We start from the raw sequence: 20,723 nt of genomic DNA on the forward strand, positions 1-20,723 counted from the left end.
TTGCATAAAACGGCAATAGATCATAAGAAAAAAGAGAATGGCTGTGGGCAAGCTGCGACGTTTTTATCAGGCAAGTCATTCATGAAAGGTGGCTGATATACAGTATACAGGAAATCAGAGAGTGCCAGAGGTTATGCCAAGAGTCACTAGCAGGCGTATGTGTGAATAATGGCAGGCTGTACACCTGTGGGCGGTGGAGGTGTAAAAAACAAAAAGTGCATCTTGAGACGATCTTGACTGACAGTAGACCTTTTCCCAGTGTTTCCTAATCAGTGGTAGAGCCCATAAAAGAGACAGTGCAGGGGCTAATTCTTGTGTAATCGGTTCAGCATGGGAGAAAGATACAACTGTGCAACTATGTCCTTGACTCTCCACTGACTTGTGTATAACAGATAATTATGTTTGCCGTGACAGTTAACGCCGCCAAGTGTCTGAGTCAAGATAAGACAAGGAATGCAGGTATTCACTCTGATGTACCCTCAGCAATGATAAGTAGCACAGAAATACTTAAGTCAGATTTTTATTTTGGTGTATTTTTGTTATGACTTGATGGTTAATTGATTATTGATTGTTAATTGATTGATTGTTGTGTTATGACGTGATGGTTAATTTCTTACAGTTTTAAAACGTATCCTTTTTCTAAGTCCTTTTGAAGTAACATCACACTGCATTATTTTTACAATCAATTGTTACATCAAAAAAAATACACGTAGGCTACAGGTCTTTTTAGATTTCTTACGATCTGCCTCTCTCTCTCTGCCTCACTCTGTACATGTGTCACCTTGAATAAAACTGTAAATGTGTAAATAACATTTTAACAATCATATCTCTATAAGGAACTCGGACAAAACAAACATCAGTGACCCCGTTTAGACCCTTGCAATCAATCACCTACTTGAGTTCTCTACCTTTGGCTGAAGTGCAAATAATTTTGAACATTCGGTTTCATTTCTCTGCCTCTGACAAGGGGGATTAAGTGCAGCCTTTCAGTGTGTCGCTGAAAGTAGCTTTTGGAGAGAGAGCAGGACCCCTAGTAAGCCACCTTTCAGCACTGATGGCATAAAACCAATCTGATCATATCCAACAGCTTAAAGTGCATGTGCAAAATGCATAGAAATGCAGCTAAACACTGTCAACAAGTCCGTAATAAGAATAAGTGGATGTTCAACTTCTCGTTTTGTAGTTGAACAAGAAGCTTCCCTGTCAACAAATTCACCAAATCGTCATCAAGCTGGTTCTAACAAAAACAACGGTTTGCACGAGTTAAGAAAAATAAAGACTCGCTCAAAAAATGTCAATATTACGAAATGGTATACGCCATTTGGAATATGGGGGGACAAGGTTCAAAAGGTCCCGGCCCCTATAGGCCTACTGTATAGACATGTCATAGGATGGTGCACATGTTTGACGGCACCTCTCTCCTCTGCACCATCATGAGAGGAACTGACCATCGGCGGACGGGCTTTAGGTCTGCAGGCGTAAACGACGTGTACCCAACCGCCTCCACCATGGTCCTCCTCTGCGCCCGGTGCAGCAGGATGCGGTACACCCCAGTAACGGGGCTCCGCGAGTCCGCCACGGGTCCGCAGTTGTTGAGCAGCTGCGCGGCGCCGATGCCCATCTCCTGCAGCGTGGCCTTCACGTCTCGCTCCTCCAGGCTCAACTGCCGCTGTGGCTCGGCCAGGTGCACCGCCGACGGCCCCCCGACGGGCGGGTACGGCTGGACGTACTCCACCCCCCGCAGCCACGCGCTGGCCATAACCTGCGCCACTGTCGTGCGGTCGGCCGGGATGATCCGCAGCAGGCCGCGGATCACGTGCTGGCAGGCGTCGGGCACGTACGGCGGGAGGGTGTACGAGCCCTGCAGGATGCAGAACTTGAGGCGCCGCAGGGTGGCGGCGTTGAAGGGCAGCGCGGCCGTCGCCATGAAATACAGCAGCACACCGAGCGCCCACAGGTCCACGGGGCGGCCCACGTACGACTTGTCGCGGAACAGCTCGGGCGCAGAGTAGGGCGGCGAGCCGCAGAAGGTGGTGAGGACGGCGTCCGGCGCGCTCTCCGTGCTAAAGCCGAAGTCGCCGACCTTCACGCAGTAGCTGGAGGAGTAGAAGACGTTCTCCGCCTTCAGGTCTCGGTGCACGATGTTGTTGTCGTGCTGCGTGACGAGGAAGAGAGGAGGAAGAGGGGAGGTGAAAGGTGGAGAGAAATAACATGCAGGCGTTAAGGGTTTACAGAGAGTAGTGGAGGGTAGGTGTATCAAAATAATGTCCTGAAATTATGTAGAAACATAAATCAAGTGGAAAAATGGGCAGAGCTCAGTGAGTAAAAAAGGCTAGATAAAAAACAACCCACACTCTCTGCAATGAAAGGGAAAGGACAAAATCCACTGGAGCAGACTAAAAACAATTGATATTCATCTGTGCATAGTGCTTTTCATCTTGATAACATGGTTAAACAACTGTACATAATAATACAGGTAGCCAATAAGTAGGCTACTACAGGCATTATACAGTAGATCTGCACAGAAATCTGCATTGCTGTGAATGGCAAATACCAGAAGATACAGGGGGGAAAGAGAGCATATTGTGTGTTAGAGAGTTTGTCTATGGGGACACTGATCTTATGCATATATTCCCAGGTTGGAAAGTCAGAAATAAATCCCTGATTAATCTGGGGAAACGTGAAGTATTATGCCTATCAGCTTGGCCCTAATTATATGTATATTGTCTTATGTATTCTGTATTTATGTATAGGCCTATGTACCGTATGCTGCTACTGGACACCTTAACTCAACTCGAGGCTTCACTGAACTCGAAGCTTTCTCAATTTTAATTAACTGACAAACTTAAGGCAGCAGGTCAACTTACTTACTTACTTAACTGGCTCCAATGTTTTACAATGTACTCTATCAACTCACCATGTGTTTGACCGCTGCTATGATCTGGGAGAAGACCAGCTTGCACTCCATGTCGGGCATGCGCCCCCTGGTGACGATACGGGAGAACAGCTCCCCTCCGCCTGCGTACTCCATCACCAGGTAGATGCGGTGCAGGCTCTCCACCACCTCGTAGACGCGCACTATGTTGGGGTGCGACAGCCTCTCCATGCAGGACACCTCGGAGGTGAAGAGGCGGCGGGAACGCCTGTCCAGGCGCGCCTTGTCCAAGATTTTGATGGCGACCCTCTCTTGAGTCCATGAAACAGCAGCACACATAATAAAAGAGGACAGAGAGAGGAGTCACAGAAAAGAAAGTTGGCAAAAGACAATAGCAATATGGACAAAAGCAAGCAAATACACAATTAGAGGTGTGATATCAGGGGTTTATGTTAAAATCTTCTCTAAGCACACTTTTTAAGCTTTTTTGTCCTACAGATAAATGCAAACAAACACAAATCAGGTATTCATTACTCATATTGCTCATAAACCAGTTCTTTTTAAAAGACATTTTATGCCTCAATTTGAGATTTGAAGGTGTAACAGAAAACCAGTGGGGAGAGATAGATGGGGAAGGATCAGCAAAGGACCTCAGGCCGACAAGTGGACCCGGGTCGCCGCATTGAGCTACCGGACCCCACAAAACGGTTCTTAATGTCTGTAGGAACATTGTGTTGAAAAGTCACAGGGTCACCTGGAAATGGTGTGGACCATGTTATAAATTGTTTACAATGAATAATGACCTACTGTACATGAGGACACTGCTCAAGAGCTTGTAAAATGTTTGCAAGACATGGTGTCCTGAAGAACAATACTGTAAACGAGGACAGTTTGCAGAAGTAAAGGTTTGTAAGACATAGTGTCCTAAAGAACCATGGCTTTCCCAGTCCTGACCTGGCCCTCTGTGTCTGGGTGGCTGGTGAACCAGACATACCGTATATAGTACATAGTACACTGCATGTCTATTATCTACTACTGTCTACTACCACTGTGTGATGAACCCTCGGGCTGCGACGAGATTAGCATGTGCTCATTGGCTCACTGGCCTCCAGACTGACCCAGTTACCGTAGCTACACTGAGGCTGAGACGCTGAGCGCAATCAGACACAACACAACCCTCATGTCTGTGACGAGCTAAGATGAGTAAAGACGCCTGACCTGCTCTCTAGCCCACCCCTCAGACAGCCTCAGACTTAACCTCTCAGTGCAGAATCTCAGTTATAACATTACTGACACCAAAATTTGAATGACCAAGTCCTACTGTTGTTATGATGTAGTTGAGTCTATTTTAGCAATGAGTGACTACACAAAGTGGCTACCATTGTACAGTCATTTCTTAGCTACCACACCACTTTTGAAGCTGATTGTGTATAGTCACTTGACCTACAAGTATTACGTATTTGATTGCATTACTTGTACTTTCATATTCCAACTAGGGTAGCCTCCCCTGTCTGACAAAAGACCTGGATATTTCGACAACCCAGTCGGCCCTTTTGCTTGCAAGCAATGACGTCATTCAGTGTCCAGGGGATTTTTTTTTTTTTAAGAGATAAAACCAGGCAACACTAATTACTGTCATATTTCCCTTTCCTTGGTCTCTTTAGAATAGCCTTATCCTGTGCCACGCAGGCTTGCCATTGGTAGGTTTGTTGTACAACGAACTGTACAAGGTGTCAGCAAGAAAAGGCTTTAAGTCTCGAGTGTCTTATCTGCACCTGGGATAGTAGTGCCTTCTAGGTGCAATGTAATGTAAAGAGTATTTGAGAGAGGCTTTATGTTTGCTGGGTTAAGCTGAACTTTTAACACTACTGTACTGTTCCAAGGGGCTTTTGCGAGTGATGAAATACACGATAAGGTAAATTAGGGCCTAGGCCTACTATCAATCATGGCAACAAAGAGTATGAGAGTTCAGATAAATATTTGAAACTAAAAGGACAAGCCAGATTATTAACATGAGAATATGAATACAACAATCTGGGTGCCCTACAGCATGGAAGCAACATTATTCTCTCACTGATGTGTTTTGTCATTATTTATGTTGAAAAAAGGTGTTGCTTTAACTTAACAGAAGGGGAGACCTCTATGTCAAAAAATACAAATGAATGATAAATTGAGAGCACACGTTATTCTTTGGCACGCATGTGGCCCTTACCTCTCGTCAGGGTGTGCACTCCCATCTTCACCTTGGCGAAGTTCCCGCTGCCTATCTCCCCCCGCAACTCGTACAGGCCCACGCGGCGCCCGAGTGTCAGTTCGGCCATCACCTTCTCCGAGTGGGTCATGTCGTACACAGCCTGCGCGAAAGGCGCACGCTTGGCCTGGGGCTCATCGCCGGGAACAGGGGGGCTCCCTGGTCGGGGCTCAAGTACTTTCCCATCATCCATTGCGCTGGTCTTGTCCGGCTCCCTGGGTTTGACGTCAGTCGTGCAGGCGATGCACGGCGTGGGTGCTTTATGGTGTGAGGGCATTTTGAGGTTTGTTTGACCCTTGTTTTGTCCAAACAGAGAGCTGACAATGGTAATGCCTGCAACTTCTGCTCCCAAGTGGTATGTTATTTCCAAATAAAGCACTTCTCCTCAAATCGCTGGTCTGCTCAAGTAGGGTTGATCTATCATCTTTGTCAGTGAAGCCCTGGTAGGCGAGGTGACAAGAGTCCTCAGCAGAATTCCAAACAGTCCAAGGGTCACAGCAGTTCCAAACAGTCCAAATGTCAGAATTCCAAACAGTCCAAGTGTCAGAATTCCAAACAGTTGTCTTACTGTGGGACACAAGGCCAGCAACCTATCATTTGATGAATCAGAGATCCTTATTGCAATTCAAGAGGACAAGAAAAAACAGTCAAAATACAGTGCAATAACAATGAGTGTCCCTTCCCTATCTGTGCAAGTCCATCATTCTGGGAAAAGAAAAAAATAAGTCTAGGTCTGGTCCTTTCCTGAAAAGTCACACACCTTTTCAATCAGAACTGTTTCCAACTCAAGCCTTCCTTTCTCCCAAACAGCCTCGCCATCACCATGCACTCATCCTCTCTCTACCGCCACGATACCTCTGTCTACCTTTCCTCTCTGCTGCGGCGGCTATCCCTTGCCCTGTCTGTGTCTGAGTCGGTCTGTGTATAGGACTCCACTGGTGTCCACGTGCTCTGCTCCGCTGCGCTCCACTGCTCTGTGCTGCGCTGCGCTGGACAGTGTGCTGCTGAGTCTAGTGTAGGAGGCTCCCTTGGTGTACCTAATCCCCCAGACAGGGGCCGCGCCACTGCTCTCAGCTGCCAGACAAGACAGGCAAAGCTGTAAGGTGTCTGGCTGCTGCTGCTGCTGCACTTTCTGCACCGGCGCTAGAGAGTGACCTGTCAGCCACCACCTGAGCGGACAACTGGAACTGACCGGGACACCGAGCGAGTGAGCGACCACTAGCCCACCCTCCTGTCAGGGTGAAGGACAGTCTAATGACATTAGAGGTTGTGTGTGTGTGTGTGTGTGTGTGTGTGTGTGTGTGTGTGTGTGTGTGTGTGTGTGTGTGTGTGTGTGTGTGTGTGTGTGTGTGTGTGTGTGTGTGTGTGTGTGTGTGTGTGTGTGTGTGTGGTTACATACCGATGAGACTGAATAAACTGTTCATCACTATATTGTCCAGTGTTGCAACTAACAATGGTCATTTTCCACTGCACTTTCCATTGTCCAGTACGTCCAAAGGAAATATATTGTGCACCTGCAATTTGTATTTTCCTTCAACATGTCTTCCACACCATAAATGTCTTCAGGGGGCTTTCAGAGCTTCAATAAACCTAATTTTTGGTCTGTGATCACAAACAATGAATATGCAGAATACAGAATTAAAGTACTGAGGGAAGAAAACCCAGGCCAAGGAACGAGACACACAAGTTCTGTGAGACACGTGTTTCCAGACAATACACATACACAGGCGATCAGACAGGTGGAACTATCTTTCACACATACTGACATACATGCCACTACACACACACACGCACACGCACGCACGCACGCACGCACGCACGCACACACACACACACACACACACACACACACACACACACACACACACACACACACACACAGATCTAGGTCTCACATGCGAGGCATTAACTCATGCAGGTGATTCATACATGTAGAAAAGCTGATTATGACATGTGTGACTAAGCACACATGGTTACATGACAGAAATGAAAGAGAGATAGAGAGAGAGAGAGAGAGAGAGAGAGAGAGAGAGAGAGAGAGAGAGAGAGAGAGAGAGAGAGAGAGAGAGAGAGAGAGAGAGAGAGAGAGAGAGGTGAAGGATATAGTATGTAAGTATATTACTCTATGCAAAGTCTTGGAAAACAAAATTGTTCTCTGATTGAGTCACTACCCAGACAACAGCTTGAAGGAGCGTGATGACAGGTTTATTATGATGGCATAGATGGTGATAACATCTTATACTGCAATCAGTAAAAATAGACACCGAAAAATAGAAACTCACACTACAGCTATTTTAAAAGAGGATATTACCTTTTTTCGGATTAAGGGGATGAAGGGAGTTGTTTTCTCACTAAATATCCACTTAAGTCATTTAAAGGTGTCAAGTACAACAAAATAAATAAGGAAAAAACCACCAGCTAACACCTATTCAGTTTGGCCACTACCTGGACTAAAAAGGCTTAAGGGTGTAGTGTTGTTAATCTCTGATAATATTGCTTGATGAACCCTTGTTATTTCTCATTGAGACCGACTACGATGCTGAGCAGTGATTTGTAGTGACTGTTTCTGTTGATTGAAAAGAGCCCCTCCCACGGGTATCAGTGTATTCATGCCAATGGCTGAAGGTGTAAGCCCACTTCAATCACTACAGAAGGCCAAGGTGAAAACGGGTGAGGATGAGGGGGAGACTTCAAAAGAATCGGCAGTTTCTGCTACGGAATTCACATATTAAACTTACTGCATCACCGTGCCTGCTGACGGACAGGGAGAAACATACCGCTATTTCCTTTCTCAATTTTCAAAAGGGTTTCTCTTTCCCTTACTCTGCCATCACTCTTTTTCACCTTTAAAAAAAATGACGAGTTTTCCTTCTTTCATGTTTCGCTATCCTGCTCAACTTATTGGGAAAGAATGTTTTTTTGGCTCACAAAGTCAGAGGCAGACAAGTTAGAACACACAAAAGTTCCCAGTTTGAGAATGCCCTGTCCTATTCTGAGTGGGTTTATTGTGTTCGCGGAAATTTATTGGGTTTGGTTTCAGTAAGTGTGAGTTTTACCGTGGAATGAGTCCACATGTTGAGACCTTTTTATTACTGACAGGCTTTGAATATGGTCCAGGCCCTGTTTTGGCTCTGTTTCTACGTATTCACACTACTAACATCAAAACTGGATTGTGGCCAAACCAAGCAGTGCTATCATAAAAAATGAACTAGCAGAAGACACAAAAAAAGTTATGGCACGGTGTGCGTGTTTGATACAGATCGCCTACTCTGCCTGAAGCGATGGAGGGAGGGGGAATAGGTGAAGGGGCAGCGGCAAGATCACACAGCGTTGTCTCTCTCTCTCTCTTTCTCTCTCCTTCGCTCTTTCTCTTTCTCTATTTACTGAGTCTGAGAAGCCTTTATCACTAATCCGTAATGTGAGGGCTGAGCTGTGATTATGTCATCTGAATGGCATATATGTTGTTGTGGGTTGCTGTGGCTTATCCCCTTATTACGTACAGTGGTGTTGCGAAGGGGGGCTCTGACCTGGCCTCCGAGACTGTGACCGTTGGGGCCACCATTTGGCCCCCGTGCTGAATAAACAGAAAGGTGGCCGCAGCCGCACTGCACCAAACCCACCCTGACACACACACACACACACACACACACACACACACACACACACACACACACACACACACACACACACACACACACACACACACACACACACACACACACACACACACACACACACACACACACACACACCTCATGAGCCCCACCCCCCTCGCTGATCTTGTTTACTCGGTCGGGATAGTTTTTGTTTTAAGTTGGGGCGCTAAACACCCCCCCCTCCTCCTCCCTTGTAGATGAAACATGATTAATGCCTTTGACTGAGTGGTGCTTAAGGGTCTCAAAGCCTCTTAAGCACTTAATTAGGCAGATCTCAGGCACACGCATCCACCAAGATCAAGACCCCCCCGCCCGCCCCCCGATGTAGCAAGGTGAAAACTCCCAAGGTGAAAGCTCCAGGAGCTTTTTCAAGAGGGATTAGCTTTGATGTGGCCCCTCCGCCTTTAAACTCTCCTCCCTCCCTCCCAAAGAGGTGACTTTTTTGAGGCATGGGAATTTGATTAGGTCCTGGGCTGCCTCTCTCTCTCTTTCGCTCCCTTTTTTCTCTTGTCTCCCCTGAAACTCCACACCATCAGCCGGTGACAACTGGGGCCTGAACAACAGGCTGATATAAATATCCCCGTCCGCTGGGACAGAAGGGTCAGTGCGGAGTCACACACACACGGTGAGCACAGGCCACTGCTACCCACGGAGGCACACACTATGGATACACTACTACCCCTCAAGCTCTTCATCCTCCTCTGCACTCTCCAGCATCTCCGTAAGTACCGCTGGCCATCGTTTGTTTATTTATTTGTGTGTTTACTGAAGTATTCATTGATGTGTACGCATGTTTGTGTGTTTAAATCTTGCCAGGGGCTGTACATATCACAAGAGATTATTTAAATGTTGCTGGGTACTCCTCTCATAGGAATCCATGTTTGATTATGCCAATTCTACCATGACCATGAGTGTTGAAGTTGACAGTGAATCAAGTGTTGTCGGTTGAAACACTTGCTGGATATACTGCATGTACTACTGATGATATATGTCAGTTGGTTGCTTACATTACAAAATAATATTGCTCTGATAAGTGAAACCTGACAAAAAAAGAGTTTTCATGCCCTGCCGACCGTGGCCTAACGGTAGGACACTGGGCTATGCCAGCGACCCGGGTTCGATTCCGGCCCGGGTCATTTGCCGATCCTTCCCCGTCTGTCTCTCCCCACTCATTTCCTGTCTCTCCTCCACTGTCCTGTCAGAAATAACAGCAAAAAAAGCCCTAAAAAGTATTCATTGATCATTGTTTCCATGTCAAGCATGGATGTATTTCCAGTGGAGTATGGTCTGAGTGCTGCCAGTGTCCTCCTGATAACCTTAATGCCACAGATGTGTCCTAACTGCCTGCTACTGCTGCTGACGCCTGTCTGTTGTTCTTCGCCATTTTAGTGGGTGCCGTGCTGCAGGAGCATATGGAACCCCGGAATCTGTTCAGAGAGAGAGCCTGCTGCAGGCGTCAGAGCCACCTCGTTTACATCGGCCGAGGTACGACCCCATGGCTGCACTCACAACTGTGGCGCCCCCTACTTGCCACACGGAAAAACTGTCGTTCAACGCTTTTGGCTCTTGTTATTACCCCTGTGTATATCCACTTGACAAATGCTCTGTTAAGGATGTGGTTTGGTCATGATATTGACTGAAGATGTTAATACAAAATTATTTTACTGTATTTTCCTTAAATGCTGATATGGCAGGCGTGTTGCATGATATGCATTACTGCATTTTACGTGTATATTTAATATGCCCAATGTGCCCTAATCTGGGGTTTTTTGTTGTTATTGTTGCTTCACAGATATTTCAGGTAGCCCAGTGAACATGGATGTGGGAAAGTGCAGAAGCCACTGCGCTGGACCAGTGAAAACCACTTCACATGACACAGCTACTGGTGTTAATCCCAGGCATCCCTCTATGCTGGATTATCTCAGGAGTAAAAAGGTGATCTCACTTAAAACTGCCATAGCAACAACTTAAAACAGCCCCTAGGTGTCGCAGCTGTGCACAACTCTGCTGTTGCCATCAGGTCCGCAAGTAGGCTGATCTAACAGACATTAGAAGTATGGTTTGGCTAATACATTGTTATAATACATTAATAAATAAAAATGTATGCATACGGGATAAACTGCAGATTTTAATGAGCCGTTGCGTTTGTTGAACTTTATCAGGTTAGATCAAGCGAGGCTGCCTCTGCGCACATCCCAGACCACTCCAACAAACAACCGTCCTGCGGAACAGGACAGACGTGCGAGCCCACCGGTTTGAGGGTGGATAAAGTGATGCTTTTCGACGGGCTTCGAGAGGTGGAGATAATCGAGGAATGCCACTGCGAGACCATAGTGACCCAATGTATGCGCGTTCCCGCGCTCAAGACCTTCAACTTCGAAACACCCTACGAGGCAGTTGTTGACGTGGGAAAATGCGCAGGCTCGAAATCTGACAAAGGTGCTCCACTGCTAGTTTTGTTGAAATGACAATTTATCAAGGAATATTATCAACATGCTCAATATATCAAAGCATGCTCAAAAGAAAATGTAACATGCGACTCTCATACCCTGGCGCGCGCACGCAGGCACCCACCCACATTTAACAGCATGCCTAGTAGTAGTAAAAAACAGTATTTGATTGCTACGACTTTCTATGCTTTGTACATTAACATTAGTCTATATTTTTTCCCAACAGAGGGGTTCTCTTGTGTCCCTACAAAGTTCGATGCCGCGCTTTTAGAGACGCCAAATAAGGTGGACCTTGTGCAGACGGTGGAGAGCTGTGAGATGAAGGAGGGCTGCTACAGAATTCCATACATTGAATACCACTACGAGCTGACCTATGACCCCGATGGGGCAAAAAGTGAGAAACTGAAGGTAGGCCTACGCATTTTTGTGTAGATTTTAATAGTTTACTGGTCTGCCCTAATAATTTTGATTTTGATTTTTTTTTTTTTTTTTTTTTTTTAATCACCCATCTGTGCCTCCGTTTTGGCTCATCCTTTTTATTTTTTACCAAAGGGTTTTTCCAAAACCACTAGTCTGAATTCACACGTTTGAAGCATATGCTAATGTCCCCCACTCAGGAAGTGGAAGCTTGCCATTGGGATTGAGGTGCCAGACATAGCTAATAAGTTATCTACATTTGTCAGACTCCTCACATTGACCCAGGATAATCCATTTCCTCTAAATTCAATCCACTTTCAGGGTGTCGCTTGATCCTGAGGTTCATCATTTATGTCAGTTAAGCTTTATCAAGCAAGAATGTTTTATTTTAACTTGCTTCTGCAAACTGTTCACAGCTTATGTAGACCTCCTTGGTTCATAGACATTGCTTAAATAGTTCTAGAATATAACAAAACTTCTAGAATTATCACTAGAATTTCACTGCATGTCATTCTTTCATAGTATTTCTATGGACACGATGAATAAAATCCTTGCAACAAGAGAGATATATGATTTGAAATTGTTTAGACTAGGGGATGATAAGACTAATCATGATCTTTTTTGTAAGTTATTGGAGTGGCATCATTTTCGCATTTCAAAACATTCCATTAATAGTTTCCTCCTTGTATCAATTTCTTTATTCAATTTTTGTAAAACTTTCTTTGTAATCTTATAAATTACATTACAATTTATGTAATATATTTGAGGAAACCATGCATACAGACACTGCTTTCTGTACAGTTTCTGTAGCATTTAATTGTGTGTGGTACCAGAATCCATACTTATTTCATTATCAATTTTATTTTAGAGGGTAAAAAAACAAATGATGTCACTACCCTAGCAAACAGTTGACCTCGTCTGATCCCCACTATTGCCAGATAAACTCCAGTTTGTTTGGTTTGCGGCTGTCTAACACCCCTCCCCTCAAACGTGTGAGTGCCCAAATGGTACCCGCAGGTGTCAAATCAAAGCACTCAACATGCTAAACGGCCTGCCCCCCAAAGCCCTTTTCAGCCCCCCCACCCCCACCAGTGTTTGCAAGTGCTAGTGAGCTAATGGCCTGTCCTCTCCTCTTGTCTTGCTAATGTTTCACAGGAAATTGATGTGGGCAGGTGTCTGGGGAGCTGCACCACAGGAAACCGCTGTCTTCTCAGGTACGCTCCAACACAGCTGGGACAATTGCACACCACACGGCACCACACTCCTGTTCTCCTCCCCTGCCCACTTCTCCACGGCCTTTCCACTTACACAACCCCCCAACTTTCAGACACCATTGCCCCCCACCCTTAACCACCACCGCCACCATCATCATCATCACCATCCTGCTACCCCCACTCTTGTTACCCCTCACACCCCCCAACCAACATGGGCTGTCTTTAACACCTTCAGGGATCAGCCAGGATTGTAGCAGCTGAGAAAACACCTCTGATTTAATTTTCAGTTCACACCACCAACCTGGCCAAATGTCCCCACTCCCACTCATTTCGATGTATGGATTAAGTCTAAAGGCTACATATTGGGTAGAAACAGCCAAAGCAACATAAAAAAATAATAATAAAAACAACAAAAACAAATGGCTACTCTTTAGAACATCACAATATACAGACCAGGGAATATGCAATACCTTACTGATCTTGGGGATGGGGCATTCAATTAAACCGAATTTTATGAATCAAGGCAATCAGAAAATAGAAAACAGTTTGTTTACACCAGTGTGGCGTTTCACTCCGAATTTTGACAAAGTAAGGTTGGTTCGCACACTGATAGAAAGACATGTGGGCTGACCCAAGTTTTTTTAAATAATTGAGAACAAAGCTCTTGGAGAGCTGCATTCTGAAATTAAGTAAGTAATAAGTAGGCCCTATCTCAGTCTTGTTCTTGCAGACTGTGTGTGTGTGTGTGTGTGTGTGTGTGTGTGTGTGTGTGTGTGTGTGTGTGTGTGTGTGTGTGTGTGTGTGTGTGTGTGTGTGTGTGTGTGTGTGTGTTGTGCATGTCTATATCAGTATGTTAAAACGAAAGGAATCTACAAGCGTAGCTAATCGCCACTATTTTAGTTTAAAGTTGAGCAGTTATTCACCACCTATAGGCTCTGGGGCCCCAAGCGGCTGCCTGCCTAGCCTGGTGACAAGATGCGCCTCTGCATATTTGTAATTTAAACTGCACATTGGAGACTGGTCAAATGCAATTTCAAACTTCTGTGATAACCCTGTTACATAGATTTTTGACAATAAAGTACATTTGACTTGAGTTGAAATGTCTGCTCTGCTCTTCTGTAAATGAAAACCTCCTTGGGTCAGACATTGTGTCTTTCTTGCAGTGTGTGAAGCATCCTGACTTTGTGAACAGCTTGGGTCCGCACATCTGATTAAGTGCCTGTACATTTAGTGCAACAATACTCTTTTGCATACCTAATTTGATTTTATTCTTGCCTGCATTATAGGAGTGCCGCTAACCCTGAAGACTGCTTGCTGTGGGCCGAAGGAACAGGGAATGCGTGTGTCCCTCAGGGCTACGAGAGCAACACATTTCTAAACCAGCATGGACAACTCCGCACAGTGCTGTCCATCACGTCCTGCTTATGCCAATCCTGAACATGGCCTCTATGGACATACAACAGACACAGACATTCTGAACTGTGCACACACAGACATGCAAACACATACGTGCAAATATGCAAACATGCACGCACGCACGCACGCACACGCACACACACACACACACAGACATGTGTGCACGCGCGGACACACACACACACACACACACACACACACACACACACACACACACACACACACACACACACACACACACACACACACACAGAGAGACCCTCATCAAACTATCTGCCTGATATCCTGACATTAAATATATTCCAGAACTGAACTCTGACATTCAAAAACAGACAGACACCTCTGAAGATGGACATGAAAGATTATCTTCTTCAGTGTGTTGGCCTATTTTTTCCATGTCATTGGAGTCTCTATTTTAATCAAGTTGAGTGGGTGCTGCCTGGGTCAAAGTTAAAAAGCCCTCAGCACTGAGAATGTGCTTTGAAAGAAATGCCCTCCACAGTTCATGACAATGAGCATTTCTTCAGCTGACGTGTTGCTATCATCCTTGTAATATATGTAAATATGTATTAATTAATTTTGTAAATAAAATTTATGTGAAAATTCCTATCCTGTCATTTGTCACGGTTTTGTCAGATTGCATTCAAATATATTGTCATTATACGCCGAATAATAAATATTTTAAATAATAAATGGAGAGTGCTATAAACAGTGGTATTGACATACACCACATTGGATGTGCAAAATAACATGTAAATATGAGTTGCACCTGTAAAATAAATTCAGCTTTGTACATCTAGATACAGTTGACTTTCTCTTCCATCATTTTGTAAGCAGACACATGCTTCCAGTCAAACACCACTCGCGAGCGATGACAAGAACAAAACTGTGTACGCGAATAAACATTTGACTGGAAGTGCACGGTGTTTTGGAAGTCAGAGGGATATGTTTGCAGTGCAGCCTTTCACCATCCTCACAAATAGTTGCAGACACGTGTTTGTAATTGCTGAAAATAAACGTCTGCTTTTCATGTATCCACTGCGCCCTCCTCTTGCGGGGACTTGTTGCATATATCATACAAGCGAAAGAAAGACATCTACTTGTTAGCTTCCTAGACCGTCTTTGAACATTTTAGTTGTGTTGTAATGTGGTCACTTTGTCAACACCAACTGCCACCCATGATGCACGCGTAGTGGTTGGGCTGAACAAGAATGCTATGTCACTCAAGTAAAATTCAAAAACAAAAAACCCAATTCATACAAATCATACCAGATGTATTCATCTTTTTAAAAAAGTAAATATGTACTTGAATTATTCCCATGTACCCTTTTTCACATTTAGCCCACAACGCATGCCTTTATCATATGTCTGAAAACAAATGAGAACTGTGCGCGCAGAGGTGGAAGACAGCATTTCGCTTCCATTACGCACAGCTCACACGGTTTCCGGGTGCCAGTTGGACTCCATTAAAGAGATTAATTAAGGTGCATAGAGCTGATGGGGCTATTGTTGGATGTCTTCCTTAAATGTCCTTAATTGCCCCGGGAGGAAACAAACGTTAAGATGTGCAACACAGTCAGACGTAAATGGTGCGCAATGACTGTACATACTCAGGTTGTTTTCATCATATCAAATTACGCACAACGCTAAAGCACATGATCCCTTAAATTGATGCGCTCATTTGCATCCTTTGGGTACCATCCATTCGGCAAACCTCCTCAAATTACTTTTCCAAAATCCAATTGTTGTATTTGACCAGGTGATAGTAAATTAACGAGGAGTGTCCCTATCTGGCTCCCAATGTTTGCCAAAGTAATAGTCGTTCCAGTAGAACAGTATCTCCATTTGTCTAAATTAATGGATCCATTTTTCGAGACATTAACCTCCCGTGGTGGGCAAACTTCCTTCCCGTTCTCTGGACAGAGGAAAGGCCATTCACAGTTTCCCCACTGTGATCACTGCGCCACTAAGGCATACGTGGGTGTTTCCATATTATCGACATTAAATCACGTCTTTATTATTAACGTTATTTTAAAATTTCCACACGTTTTTCATAGCTTATGGTACAATGAATGTGTTTTTTTTTTTTTAGAATGAAAGGCTAGGCAATTTCCTCCCCACCTCTCTGCAGCTGATGTGGTTCCCCTGAGTAAACAGGTTCACACCTTGTTAACACCGCCATTAGTTTGCCTATACATTCGCTGATTGTTGATTTACATTTGCGAATAAATAGCATGTTTTACTGCTGTTGTCCAAAGACTTACAAACACAGCCTCTTCGTCTGGTATAAAACGAAGTCGTTGCATCCTCCTTGTCAGTCGGGTTTCAAGCTTTCACCAGGCCAGACAGCAACTGCACTTGCTCTGCATTCAAGTGCATCGACCAGCAAAGCGTTCCAGAATGTTACCTTTTGTGTTCATCATCTTCTCCCTGATGAGAGTTCTCATCGCCAGACCCTCCACGGACTACTTCGGAAGTCACTTAAACTCAGCAGAGGAGCCGAAAGAGGTCCGTTCGAAGGCCATCAAACAACTTTTGGAAGTTTTTGGGATGGAAGATCCCCCTCTTACTCTTACTCGAGGCCACAAACAACCGCCTCAGTACATGCTGGATTTGTACAACACGGTGGCGGATGTGGACGGAGTTACCAAGGACCCTCATCTTCTGGAGGGAAACACCGTGCGGAGTTTCTTCGATAAATGTAAGACCATACTTTATAGTGACCATCTGTACTTTGAATATAGATAGAATGTATATTCATTTAATGGCGTGCAAATAGCAACAGAACACATTTGTAAGCAGGCCTAGTTGCTAACTGAATCGTCATTTCTCTCTTCAGTGCACAGCGAACAGATTGAGTACATGTTCAATTTGTCAACGGTTGGGAAGAGTGAAAAGGTGCTCACTGCTGAACTGCATCTGTTCAAACTCAGGCCCCAGTCGTCAGTGGCTTTCAACAGGCATCATTACTGCCAGGTAAACATTTTGTGTGCAGTTTTTCCTCATATCCACAAAATGGGTAATCCTTACTGTCTGAGAAAGTAGAGAGCAACAGTAGCCTACAATGTGGTACCCTGATACACCAGAGCCCTGAAAACCTTTTTCTTCTTTTTCAAAATGAAAACAGGTCAGCGTCTACCAGATTTTGGATGGGGAAAAAGTGGACACTTCCCAGGGCAAGAAACTCTTATCCTCACGCCTCATTCCTGTCCACTCCAATGGCTGGGAGGTGTTCACCATCACCCAAGCAGTAAGTGGACTTTTTTCACTAAATTAGTGTGTGTGTGTGTGTGTGTGTGTGTGTGTGTGTGTGTGTGTGTGTGTGTGTGTGTGTGTGTGTGTGTGTGTGTGTGTGTGTGTGTGTGTCATTTGTTCTTGATATCGTCACCATTATGCTATCCAAATGACCTTCGAGGTTAGATGCTGAGCTGATGGTTTACGATTTGTCCCTTTTGTAGGTCCGCTCCTGGATTACGGACAAGAGCAGCAACCTGGGGCTCCTGGTGACTGTTAAGACGTTGGCGGGCAGTCAGATGGACAGCAAGGTGCTGCGTTTCGCCTCTGGCCGTCACCACCACCACAGCAAGCAGCCCATGCTGGTGCTGTTCACCGACGATGGACGCCGCACTGCCAGCCCCGAGGTCAACACACAGGGTAGGTGTCGGTGGATATTCTCATTCCTCCTGGTAATGTGTTTCAAATACATTTGTTATAAGCATCTGTAATTGGGGAATGAGGAGTCTGCAAAAGTCATTTTTTCTTTGTTTTATTGTAATTCCATGGTCAATTATGTTTCCATCATTGTCTTCATCCAATTCATCTTCACCTTCATCGTCATCAGATTTTCTACTGTTGTGAATCTGAAGACAATGGTGGAAGCATAATAGACCATGGAATTTAAAAAGAGAGAGAGAGAGAGAGAGAGAGAGAATTTTAAGTGTGCAAAAAAGTATTTTAAGTGTGTGACTCCTCACTCCAAAATTACAGTCAGCCTTTGTCCTGCACCTTTTCCTGGGATGTGCAAACTCTTCACCTTCAACTGAATATAAGCAACTGGACATCTCAGAGCTTCAAGTAGATTTTGTTCCCCCTTATTCAAAGTCCAAGGAGTATTCCAAGTTGCTCATACCTCAAATGGTTGATCTCATTGCCACACAGGCAGTCGAGGGAAACTGGTTCAAACCTGGCTTTCAAAGAGATGATTATACAGTATCTCTGCCAAACTGAGAGAAATGTCTTTTTGCCAAACGTGAAGAGATTGCTTGCCCTCCTAATTAGGGAAAGAAACTTGTAGAAACATGTAAGAAAATGCAGGAAGATAACACATGCATAAGTGAAGTGCACTAAATTGTACCACCTAGGGTTTTTTACCAAAGCTTTGAACTTTGGAAAAAAAAAAAACTTGAAAACAAGGATATGTTTAGTAAACAAGTATCTGTCTTATCACTGTAAACCATTAGCCCATGTTCTAAACCGGTGTCTCTCTTCCTCATCTTCAGGTGACGAAGGCTCCTTGCCCCCCACTCTGCCCATGCTGCCGATGGCTGGTGCCGGTCCTGCCCGCCGCAGTGCCCGCTCCCTGGACTACGAAGACTACACAGAGGGCACGTCCTGCCAGCGCCACCCCCTCTACGTCGACTTCGAGGAGATTGGCTGGTCCGGTTGGATCGTGTCTCCTCGCGGCTACAACGCCTACCACTGCAAGGGCTCCTGCCCCTTCCCACTGGGACAGAACATGCGGCCCACCAACCACGCCACAGTGCAGTCCATCATCAACGCCCTGAAGCTCACCAAGGGCATCGAGACGCCCTGCTGCGTGCCCGACAAGCTCTACTCCATCAACCTGCTCTACTTCGACGACGACGAGAACGTGGTGCTCAAGCAGTACGATGACATGGTGGCCGGCAGCTGTGGATGCCGCTGATAACTGCCACTGACATTGGCAACAGGGCTCTATATGAACTTTTTTCGACACCAGCCAAAAATGTTTTTAGATGTTAATATTACTCGCCAAGCACACACTCACTAATGGGTCTAAGTGGCTAGTAAGTTGTTTTTTCTACCAACCAAACTGATATTTCACTAGCATTTGGCCGATTGGCTGGTGTTAATTTGGAGCCCTGATTGCCAGCGACACTCGTACTGCTGTAGCTGTAACTGCTACACCTGCCGCCCATAGCTCCTGTGTGGCTCAGAACACCTCGCCTCAAACCATGCCAGGCTCTCTGTTAGTCACACTGCTGACATTGTAGCTCCCCGTTAAAAGGACAGTCTGTGAATCCATCTATCCATCCAGCCATGTCTCCCAATGAACTGTAAATACCACATTTTACACTCATTTGTAGTTTTTGTGACACTGTAGTGTAAACTCTCAATTTTTGCTGATGTCTGTGATCGTACTGCTCAAAGGGGTTGAAGGCATTAAGTGTTAATATTCTCCAATAGTCTTTAATAGCACAGTGAGGTCCTGAATGGATGGCCCATTGTGGTAATGTGGAGACAAAAGAAGGACCACTGCTAGTGTTTCTATGGTGGTCACTAGTGGACCGGTTGTCATGGTGTTGCTTATTGGACTTAAGTTGTGATAGGCCACCGCTCATCTGTTTAGAAGGTGCAGGATTCAGTAGAAATTTCTGTATAAAAAGAAGACAATCCGCACACTTCAGGTCAATTTTTGTGCAAAGAAGCTTTACTTGACTTGCAAGCTTTCGGTCCTTAGACTCTGCCTGATGAAGGTCTAAGGACAGAAAGCTTGCAAGCCAAGTAAAGCTTCTTTGCACAAAAATTGACCTGAAGTGTTGCTTATTGGACTGTCATAACTGGTGAGCTAAAAAGACAAAGGCTTAATTATGGCGTTGTAATATATGTACATAGATATAAATGTTTAATATATGGCGGGGTTTGCGTCAACCTGTAAAGGATGTAATTTTGTACATAGCATGGTTTGAACTATTATAAATCTTAAAAATAATAAATCGAAAAAATGACTAGTGTGTGTGTATATGTGCCATCTGTAGTATGTAAAAGACCATATCATACCGTCTACTATGCTGTGCCCTCTTCCTGCCACTAGAGGTCCCTACTGAGGCCTGTAGCAGTAGAAGACCTTAGCCAGGCCAGAGGTCACACTGGATATGGAGGATGGCCTCTTCCTGTTCACCTGTGCTGCTGCAGGGACATCAGACTTCACTCCAGCTGCAAAACATATAGCAAATATAGCACTCTCACATATTTCCACTTATGCAGTAAGCCTATTCAACAGTCATGCTGAAAACTACAGACTTACACTCAATAATGTAATGCTCAATAATATATAACCTAATAGAAACGTAAGGACGATTGTAGGTCATACCTGCATAAGTGACCACAGAATTCTGTTCAAAAAGTAAAAACAAAAGACAAGTATTGAGGAAATGAAGCAAGAGTGGCAGTTTATTGATACGT

General features: G+C 44.8%; 3 protein-coding genes across 3 annotated transcripts; 2 read left to right on the forward strand and 1 right to left on the reverse strand.

Moving 5' to 3' along the window:
* Positions 1-1,384: 1,384 nt before the first annotated feature.
* Positions 1,385-5,403, reverse strand: LOC134465968 (serine/threonine-protein kinase NIM1). Its single transcript, XM_063219866.1, has 3 exons — positions 5,088-5,403; positions 2,918-3,186; positions 1,385-2,155 (listed from the first exon to the last, which is right to left on the reverse strand). Exons 1-3 carry the CDS (start codon positions 5,401-5,403, stop codon positions 1,385-1,387), a joined length of 1,356 nt encoding a protein of 451 aa, XP_063075936.1.
* A 4,042-nt stretch (positions 5,404-9,445) lies between these two features.
* pnhd (pinhead) lies at positions 9,446-14,300 on the forward strand. Its single transcript, XM_063219868.1, has 7 exons — positions 9,446-9,503; positions 10,172-10,267; positions 10,575-10,717; positions 10,945-11,221; positions 11,459-11,640; positions 12,805-12,863; positions 14,150-14,300. The coding sequence occupies exons 1-7, from the start codon at positions 9,446-9,448 to the stop codon at positions 14,298-14,300; spliced, it is 966 nt and encodes a 321-aa protein (XP_063075938.1).
* A 2,379-nt stretch (positions 14,301-16,679) lies between these two features.
* Positions 16,680-19,942, forward strand: admp (anti-dorsalizing morphogenic protein). Its single transcript, XM_063219869.1, has 5 exons — positions 16,680-16,980; positions 17,119-17,255; positions 17,407-17,529; positions 17,738-17,939; positions 18,779-19,942. Exons 1-5 carry the CDS (start codon positions 16,680-16,682, stop codon positions 19,201-19,203), a joined length of 1,188 nt encoding a protein of 395 aa, XP_063075939.1. The 3' UTR covers positions 19,204-19,942.
* The last annotated feature ends 781 nt before the right edge of the window (positions 19,943-20,723 follow it).

This window comes from Engraulis encrasicolus, chromosome 16 (assembly GCF_034702125.1).
Source record: "Engraulis encrasicolus isolate BLACKSEA-1 chromosome 16, IST_EnEncr_1.0, whole genome shotgun sequence".
Lineage (NCBI taxonomy): Eukaryota > Metazoa > Chordata > Actinopteri > Clupeiformes > Engraulidae > Engraulis > Engraulis encrasicolus.